The sequence below is a fragment of the Portunus trituberculatus genome, chromosome 21 (genome assembly GCF_017591435.1).
Source record: "Portunus trituberculatus isolate SZX2019 chromosome 21, ASM1759143v1, whole genome shotgun sequence".
Lineage (NCBI taxonomy): Eukaryota > Metazoa > Arthropoda > Malacostraca > Decapoda > Portunidae > Portunus > Portunus trituberculatus.
This window is the reverse complement of record NC_059275.1, coordinates 15,777,034-15,787,033: the sequence shown is the minus strand read 5'-3', so window position 1 is coordinate 15,787,033 and position 10,000 is coordinate 15,777,034. Positions and strand designations below refer to the sequence as shown.

General features: G+C 40.8%; 1 protein-coding gene across 1 annotated transcript in view; it reads left to right on the top strand.

Annotated features, from left to right (window-relative positions):
* Nucleotides 1–10,000, top strand: part of LOC123507067 (neo-calmodulin-like) — a 44,754-nt gene that overhangs the window by 21,164 nt on the left and 13,590 nt on the right. Inside the window, exon 3 of the mRNA XM_045259610.1 lies at nucleotides 1,974–2,117. Coding sequence (XP_045115545.1) covers nucleotides 1,974–2,117 — 144 coding nt within the window. The remainder of the gene's footprint in view (nucleotides 1–1,973; nucleotides 2,118–10,000) is intronic.

Here is a 10,000-nt window from a genome sequence, read left to right as displayed (position 1 = left end):
CAACTGGGACAAGGAAGGGAAAAAAACAGGAAATTTTCATGATTATCTCCATTTTTCTTAAGGATAAAATGGCACGAGGGACACACACACACACACACACACACACACACACACACACACACACACACACACACACACACACACACACACACACACACACACACACACTTGCTCGCATAAAATTCTGATGTCAGACAATCACAGAAGCAGAAAAGAAATTGGAGGAGGAAGACGAGGAGGAGGAAGATGAGAAGGAGGAGGAGGAGGAGGAGGAGGAGGAGGAGGAGGAGGACGAAGATGAGGACAAGGAGACAGGAAAGCAAATCGTGGGAAGAACATAAAAAAGAGAGATAACAAGAGAAAGAGTAGGATTTGAATTACGATTAAGAGGAGGAGGAGTAGGGAGGAGGAGGAGGAGGAGTAGGAGGTGGAGGAAACAAAAGGGAGATAAGGAAGAGAGAGACACTAATTAGATATTGGAGAGAGAGAGAGAGAGAGAGAGAGAGAGAGAGAGAGAGAGAGAGAGAGAGAGAGAGAGAGACATTGTTCCTGACAGGTTCAATTTTTTTTTTGTTATATGCAATATTGAATATCTGTCCAATGTGAGAGAGAGAGAGAGAGAGAGAGAGAGAGAGAGAGAGAGAGAGAGAGAGAGAGAGAGAGAGACTAACATGAACTACTGTCGTTATTTTTCTTTTTACTTCTCTTCCTAATTCCTGTTTCATTTTACTTCTTTTATTCACTTTTCTCTTTATTTCTTTTTTAATTCTGAAGTTTTGGCTGATTTTACTTTACATAAAGGAAGGAAACTCGTTATTTATTTTATAAACTTAAATAATCAACGTGCTCTCTCTCTCTCTCTCTCTCTCTCTCTCTCTCTCTCTCTCTCTCTCTCTCTCTGACACTGATTAAAGATGATTACACTGCCTCTCCTCTTCTTCCGGGCCCTTACTCTTCTTTAAAGGTCCTTAGTCTCTCTCTCTCTCTCTCTCTCTCTCTCTCTCTCTCTCTCTCTCTCTCTCTCTCTCTCTCTCTCTCTCTCTCTCTCTCTCTCTCCATTTTCCGATATCCATTTTTTTCTCATTTCATTTATTTTTTTTCATTTACATTTTTCCCTTCCCCTTTGCTCACTTTTCTTATTTTCCTTTGTTTTTTGTCTTTTACTGTTCTTCCTTTTTACTCTTCTGATATCCTCTTTACCTTTTTCTTTTTTTTTTCTTTTCCTTCATCGTTTTCTTTTTCTCCTTTCTCCTCCTCCTCCTCCTCCTCCTCCTCCTCCTCCTCCTCCTCCTTTTACTTGTACCAAAAATCTATTAATCTTTTGGACTCCGTTGTTTTTCTTGTCTCCTTCCTTGTAGGAGGAGGAGGAGGAGGGGCAGGAGGAGGAAGAGGAGGTAGTGGTAGTGGTAGTGGTAGTGGTAGTGGTGGTGGTGGTGGAGGATGATTATACAAGGAAAGTCAGAACAACACAATTCTTGGAGGAGGAAACGAGGTAGGAAGAGGAGGAGGAGGAGGAAGGAGGCGAAAAGAGTGAGGAATTGTATATGTGAAGAAAGGATGACACAAAATAACTAACCCAATACAAGAAGAAGAGGAGGAGGAGGAGGAGGAGGAGGAGGAGGAGGAGGAGGAGGAGGAGGAGGAGGAGGAGGAGAAAAAGCCTCTGTCTCATCCCGGCTGTTCTTCCCCGAGTCTAGTTCTTGTTCTTTTACTTGTTCTTGTTCTTCTCTTCCTTGTTCTTGTTCATATTCTTGTTCTCGTTCTTTTCATATTCTTTTTTTCTTCCTCTTCTTCTTCTTCGTCGTCGTCTTCTTCGTCTTCCTCTTTTGTCTCAGTTCGCTTGATATCTATTTGTAGGTCGTCATGTCTTCCTCTGTCTTTTATCCTTCCTTCACGCTTTTCCCTCCACCATAGCTCTAATTTCACCACAGCTACATTTCCTTCAGTCTCACGCCAGCTTGCCTTCCCTCCAGAGTTCCGTGAGGCTTTCCGGCTGTTTGACAAGGACGGAGACGGCACCATCACGAGCCATGAGCTGGGACTCTTCATGCGTAACCTGGGACAGTTTGCCACGGAGGAGGAGCTGCGTGTCATGGTGGACGAGGTGGATATAGACGGTGAGTAAAGGAGTGGTGAAAATAACGTTACTTATTTCCAGGTTGTTACGTGGATGGGTCTTTGATAGTGGAAATATTATGTTACTAAATTTCTTGTGTTTATCTTCAATGTTTTTTTTTTTTTTTTCTTTTTCTTTCTTTTTAGTTGCAAGTTTTTTTTTTTTTTTTTTTTGCCACGGTGAAAATAATCTTGGTAATTTCAAATTGTTTTGCGAGTGTGTTTGAAATGGTGGAAATAACCTTACTAATTTTTTTTGATTTTCCTTTTGTTTTGTGTTTGGGATGGTGGAAATAACCTTAATAATTTACTTAATATTTCTTATGTTTTGTATTTTTGTGGTTGTATTTTGAGATAATAATGAATCTTTGCGACGGTGAATCTCTCTCTCTCTCTCTCTCTCTCTCTCTCTCTCTGGGGGGAAAAATCAAATACGTTGAAACTTTACACTACAAACTCCATATCTACTTTTCCCCTCGGCGTCTTTGTGAAAGTTGAATAAGTTGCTCGAGTCACACCTTCCCCCTTCAGCAGTTTTGTTTACGCCCTGCTCTCCTCGTCACCCTTCGGAGCGTCTTCCTAGGGAGTTTCTCTATTAGTTTATCATTTTGTTCATCTGTATTCTTAATTTGAGAACGGGATGCGATGTATGAAAATCTATTGTTTATGCATGAGAGCTTCCGTATTTCTCTCTCTCTCTCTCTCTCTCTCTCTCTCTCTCTCTCTCTCTCTCTCTCTCTCTCTCTCTCTCTCTCTCTCTCTCTCTCCTTTAGTTGAGTTAGTCTTAAATTCATGCGGTTCTTTCTCACTCTCCGCTAGGTTATCGTTTTCTATGAAGGGTTAACTGTGCTTTGAGAGAGAGAGAGAGAGAGAGAGAGAGAGAGAGAGAGAGAGAGAGACAGAGACAGAGAGAGAGAGCAGAAATCCATCCTCCATGAAAAGTGCAAGTTTATAGTTGCCAATAAATTGTAATGTAAACAAACATTAGCTTATCTTAAAACTTAATTATTTGGGTCAAGATAAACTCTCTCTCTCTCTCTCTCTCTCTCTCTCTCTCTCTCTCTCTGAGGGTGCTTGGTGTTCCCTTCATTTATTTTTTTCTATCTATCTTCATTGAATTCGTCACTAATTAACAGAACATGGAAAAAAAAAATAAATGCGTCTGGAGAGAGAGAGAGAGAGAGAGAGAGAGAGAGAGAGAGAGAGAGAGAGAATGAATTAAAAGCTGCAGTGTTAATTGTGACCTTTTACTAAGCCACTCTTTAAAGCACCGTGGCCTCTTTGAACTTAGGGTGAGGCTGGCTTGACTTGGAACACTCAGGACAAAGGTCAGCGAAACGTGAGCCTTCCTGCGCTGACCTTACTGTCCCTCACTGCATTCATTAACCCTTTCAGTACCATGACGCTTTTTCATAGTCATTCTGTCTACTACATAGTGATTCTATACAGCTTCAGAAACTTATGTGGGGATTAAAATAGTGAAGACTGGCCGTTAATCTTCTTACCCCTATAGACCCTTCCTAATGTAATATCGTTTAATTATACCCAAACCCATGATAAAAATGTGTCCCAATATTGAAAGGGTTAAGTTAGTTAAATAGTTAAATAGTGCATATCTCTTAACCCCTTCAGTACCATGACACGTTTTCATTTTTTTTTTTATTATTTGCCGCTTTTGTGCAGCTTTGGAAACTCACGTGGCTGATTGAAATAGTGAAGGCTGTGGCCATTAATCTTCAAACCTCCATAGACCCTTCCTAATGTCAACAAAATCGTGTAATCATATCCAAAACCTCATGATAAAAATGTATTCCAGTACTGAAGGGGTTAATATCCATTGTGTTCATAAGAAACCTAAAAAAAAAAAAAAAAAAATTACAACTAAGAAATTCAAGAGGCTGTTATTTATATACTTAGCCATTTAATTAGCTGTCCAGTACTATACATTCATTCTCAAACACACCGTATGAGATTAAAGAAGTTACGGATAAAATCACCCAGTTTTCTTTGGCTTAACTCTTTCGTTTTCTATGAATTTGATGCTGAGAGGAGAGAGAGAGAGAGAGAGAGAGAGAGAGAGAGAGAGAGAGAGAGAGAGAGATTTAACCTTTACCTGTCCAGTGTGTGTGAGAGAGAGAGAGAGAGAGAGAGAGACTTCTTTTCTTGTATTTGTTCTTGTTCCTTTTTCTTCGTCTTATTTGTTTGTTACATACGATTCCTTCTTCGTCGTCTTCTTTTTCTTCTTCCTTTTCTTCGTCTTCACTTCATCTCCATCTTTACTATTTCTACCTTCACGTTTCCTTACTTTCCCCATTCCTATCACACAAGTCCTCATCCTTCTCTTTTCTTCTTCTTCTTCTTCTTTTCTTTCTTCTTCTTCTTCTTCTTCTTTCTTCTTTCTTCTTTTCTGCCAGACCTTTGATTTTTAGCACCACTCAAAACACTTCAGTCTATTGCCATCCATTACATCGTCATCTACTCCTTCCACTACGTCTATAAACTCTCTCTCTCTCTCTCTCTCTCTCTCTCTCTCTCTCTCTCTCTCTCATCTGCCTCCATTGCCTCGTGTAAGAGATAAGCAGTTTAACACCAATGATTCTGATTTCCTGGGAGTTATGTCGTGACCTTGATCTTGTATTAGGGTGATTAAAGGAGGAGGAGGAGGAGGAGGAGGAGGAGGAGGAGGAGGAGGAGGAGGAGGAGGAGGAGGAGGAGGAGGAGTTGGGGGTGGTGGAGGAAAGGAATGAAGAGTATGTGAAGGAAGAATGACCATTAGGAGCAAAGCGAAATTAAATTAAGGAATTACCGGAACAAAAAAAAGAGGAGGAGGAGGAGGAGGAGGAGGAGGAGGAGGAGGAAGAAGAGGAGGAGGAGGAGTAGAAAGAAAAGGAGGAGAGGAAGAAGAGGAGGAGGAGGAGGTAAAGTAGGAAAAGAATAACCATTGTGAGTAGAAAAAAACTGAATAAGAAAAAACAAGTAAGATAAATAACTAGATAAATAGAAATACGTTTAGAAAAGAAGTTTGGATAAAAGAAATGGAGAGGTGTGGAGGGGTAGAAGGACAGGCAGCAAGCCATTACGTTATACAAAGGTGTAGCCCAAAGGAGTTTTCTTAATTAGCGGGACAAATGAGGAAGAAGAACAAGACGGTAATGAGTGAAGGAAAAGAATTAACGAGACATGATATTTTGAGAGAGAGAGAGAGAGAGAGAGAGAGAGAGAGAGAGAGAGAGAGAGAGAGAGAGAGAGAGAGAGAGAAGAGACTTAGAGAGAGAGAGAGAGAGAGAGAGAGAGAGAGAGAGAGAGATTAGTATTTTATAAAGAATATGAACTAGATTAGTTTCTCTTAAAAAAAGTAAATAAACAAAATAAATAAGTAAAGAAGATTAATAGATAAAAATAAGAATAAATCAAATAAAAAGATTAGTTTTCTGCTTCGTGTGTGTTTAATAGAAGAGGAATCTACATATGTTACAGCAGGGTTTCTCAATCTTTTTCTCGTTAAGAACCTCCTGAGTTAAAAGACCATCTAACCGAACCCCCTGTAATCTGACGTCGAACAATGTTGATTTAGCGACTGACACTATTACCAACTCAACATGCAATGGTGCTGTAAAGGATATTAGATCAGCCGTCTAAGTACCCTTGAAATTTTCTTGTGAACCTGTGGGTGTTCGCGAATCCCAGATTGAAAACACCTGTTTACACCATTTATTATTTATAACAAGGGTAAAATATTGATAAAAAAATGTTAATAGTGTAAAAATGAATGATTAGATAGATAGATAGATAAACAAAAAATCGCTAAAATGAAAGTAGATATATAAAGTAGAAATTAAGTTTTCTTTTTATGACAAACCATGCAAAATTAGAATCTTAACCACCACCAGACGGACGGACACACACACACACACACACACACACACACACACACACACACACACACACACACACACACACACACACACACACAGGCCTACACAACACTCTGTCAACACTCATCCTCTCCAAGCAACATCACTACACCCTGCCAACACTGTTACTATTTCACCCTACCACCACCACCACCACCACCACCACCACCTCCACCTCCACCTCCACCTCCACCATCACCACCACCACATTTAACTAGCTCAGAACACGAAAAATAAATTAAGAAACAAAGAAAGAAAAGTTAACGAAAGAAAGAAAGAGAGAGAAAGAAAGAAAGAAAAGAAAGAAAGAACGGAGGCATTCTTTTATAGGCTGTGTGGTGTGTGTGTGTGTGTGTGTGTGTGTGTGTGTGTGTGTGTGTCTAGAACTGGGGAAATATGTAAGAAACACACACACACACACACACACACACACACACACACACACACACACACACACACACACACACACACACACACACACACATCGGTAGCTCAGTGGTTAGAGCGCTGGCTTCAAAGCCAGAGGACCGGGGTTCGATTCCCCGGCCGGGTGGAGATATTTGGGTGTGTCTCCTTTCACGTGTAGGTGGTGTTCACCTAGCAGTGAGTAGGTACGGGATGTAAATCGAGGAGTTGTGACCTTGTTGTCCCGGTGTGTGGTGTGTGCCTGGTCTCAGGCCTATCCGAAGATCGGAGATAATGAGCTCTGAGCTCGTTCCGTAGGGTAACGTCTGGCTGTCTCGTCAGAGACTGCAGCAGATCAAACAGTGAAACACACACACACACACACACACACACACACACACACACACACACACACACACACACTTTGTCAACATTTCCTCTCTCTGCCACAATTCAAGGGAGAAGAGACGCCTTAAAGGGAGATAGATTTCCTCTCTCCCTCTCTCTCTCTCTCTCTCTCTCTCTCTCTCTCTCTCTCTCTCTCTCTCTCTCTCTCTCTCTCTCTCTCTCTCTCTCTCTCTCTCTCTCTCTCTCTCTGTCGGATTTACACGATAAATAACGAAGATAGATTTTTATTGGAGAGAGAGAGAGAGAGAGAGAGAGAGAGAGAGAGAGAGAGAGAGAGAGAGAGAGAGAGAATCAACACTGAGTGAAATGTGAGGAAATAGGAAGAAAAAGATAAAGAAGAATGAGAGACTGAATGTGAGAAAGAGAAAGAATAAACAAAAGAGAGAGATAAGGGAAAGGGAAAAAAGGGAGGAATTGGGTCGCATTGAGAGAGAGAGAGAGAGAGAGAGAGAGTAAAGCTAGGTCAATTGAGGGGAAGCGAGGGAAAACTAGCCCCATCAGTATTCTAAAAGTAAAATTGATTTTAGCGAAGCAGCACTGACAGCAGAATTTGGGTCGGGCGTGGACGAAGGCGTGGAGAGCGTGGGAGGAGGCGTGGCGGGAGGCTGGAGGGCTTGGAGGGAAGTGTGGAGGGCGTGGAGGGAAGTGTGGAGGTGGAGATGTGGAGGTAGATGTGGAGGGCAAGGAGGGCATGGAGGGAGGTGGAGGAAGGCGTGGAGGGCGCAAGGGGAGGCGTGGAGGGAGGTATGGAGGACGTGAAGGTCGTGGAAGGGATGCAATAGACTTGGAAAATATGTAGTTTATATGGAGGAGGCGTGGAAAGGAGGTTAATGGGGAGATGTGGATGTGGAAATGGCGTGGATGAAACGGTGTGTGTGTGTGTGTGTGTGTGTGTGTGTGTGTGTGTGTGTGTGTGTGTGTGTGTGTGTGTGTGTGTGTGTGTGTGTGTCTGTGAGGGAGTGTAAGCGTGGAATTGTGATGTAGATTGAGCGTGGATGTGTTGGCGTGGAGTTGGAAGGAAGTGTTAGGCATGGGAGAGACGTGCAGCCGTGTGTGTGTGTGTGTGTGTGTGTGCGTGTGCGTGTGCTTGTAGGTGTGTAGTGATGAAGACAAAAGCTATAAATAAAAGTTAGATAAGAAAGGAAACGGAGATAAAAGAAAAATGAATGAAAAAAATGCTATAAAAAGAAGTTAGATCGGAAATGATGGACGGAGACGAAGATAAATGAAGATGAGAATTGAAAAAAAAAAAATTGATTGATGATGATGATGATGATGATGATGAAATATGACAATAAAGAACACCGCTATGAAAATGAAATAGTGGTTAAAAAAAAAGCGGTAAATATAGAAGATAAAAATAGAAAGAAAGATGAAGGGAAATAAACAAAAGAAGAAGGAAAGAATATCTGATAATACAACATTTACGTTAAGATGGAAATACTGAGATAAGAAGATAAACTACTAGAAGATAAAAGAAGTTCCAGAATGGTCGAAAAAACACAAATAAATACAGAAGTGGAAAGGAGATAGTGGTAGTAGTAGTAGTAATAGTAGTAGTAGTAGTAGTAGTAGTTAGTAGTAGAAACCATCTACGACTGTGATGAACAAGAAATTGGGTTTTGAAAAATCATATTAGTCCAGAATGATGAGATAGGATGTTGCAGAGTGAACGGAGAAATAGGATAACCTACTACTACTACTACTACTACTACTACTACTACTACTACTACTACTACTACTACTACTACTACTACTACTACTACTACTACTACTACTACTAACTTACTTATTCATGTAATCCCTGCGTGTCTTTTTTCCCGAGAAGAAAATAAGGAAAAGGAAATTATTGTTTTTGATAATGCTAATAATGATAATGATGACGATGTGTGTGTGTGTGTGTGTGTGTGTGTGTGTGTGTGTGTGTGTGTGTGTGTGTAGCGAGATTGAGTGGTCAGATATACAATGAATCCTCCGTAAAAAAAGTTTCCGACAAAAAAGGATGAAAAGCTTGAGAGGGAATGAGGTAAGGAGGAGGAGGAGGAGGAGGAGGAGGAGGAGGAGGAGGAGGAGGATGAGGATGAGGATGAGGATGAGGTGGAGGTGGAGGTTGAGGTTGAGGTTGAGGTGGAGGTGAGGTGGTGGAGGTAAAGGTTATTCCTGGCCTTAGTACGCGCATGAGCCTCCTCCACGAACACCGCGACCTCCTCCTCCTCCTCCTCCTCACAAGTCAAGGCCTCTCCTCACCCGCCCTTCACGTGTCTCAGAAAGAAGAAAGTGACGTTTCTTTAATGAGGACGCGGAAATATTTTTTTTTTTCTATTTTTTATGTTGGATTATACATTGTTATTGTTGCTGGTAGTGGTGGTGGTGGTGGTGGTGATGATGGTGGTGGTGGAACAGGATACACGATTGCGTCACCACACAAACATTACACGCATCTCTCAAGGAAAAATTTCCTACAGTACCAAACACAAGACAACACAAATAAAGACAGGAAAAGTAAAACGGTGCAGCTTTCCTCACTTCCCTCTGCTTCTCCGCGCTCACCATACGCACAAAAATACAAAAATACAATAACCTTTCTAGCAAACCAAACAAACTATTCCTACAGCACCAAACAGATTAAGAAAAGACCAAAACCACAAGAAAAATAAAACAGTACAGCTTTTTTCACTTCCTTCAGACAAAAATACAATAACTTTTTAAAGCAAACCATTCCCACAGTACTGAGAACAAGAGAATACCCCCCCCGCAAAAAAAAAAAAAAATTAAAACTACAGCTTTCCTCACTTCCATAAAAAAATACAATGACCTTTTAAACAAACCTTTTCTACAGTACCAAACATAAGAAAACACTAAAAAACACACTAAAAAGTAAAACAGTACAAGTTTTCTCACTTTCCTTAAAAAAAAATTACAATGAACTTTTAAACAAACCTTTCTTATATCACCAAACACAAGAAAACACAAAAAAACACACTAAAAAGTAAAACAGTACAGCTTTTCTCACTCCCTTAAAACCAAAATACAATAACCTTTAAAACAAACCATTCCTACATTACCAAACACAAGCAAACACCAAAAACACACTAAACTAAACCACTACAACTTTTTCCCACTTCTCTCTGCTGCATCGTACAAAACACAGTGCTTGG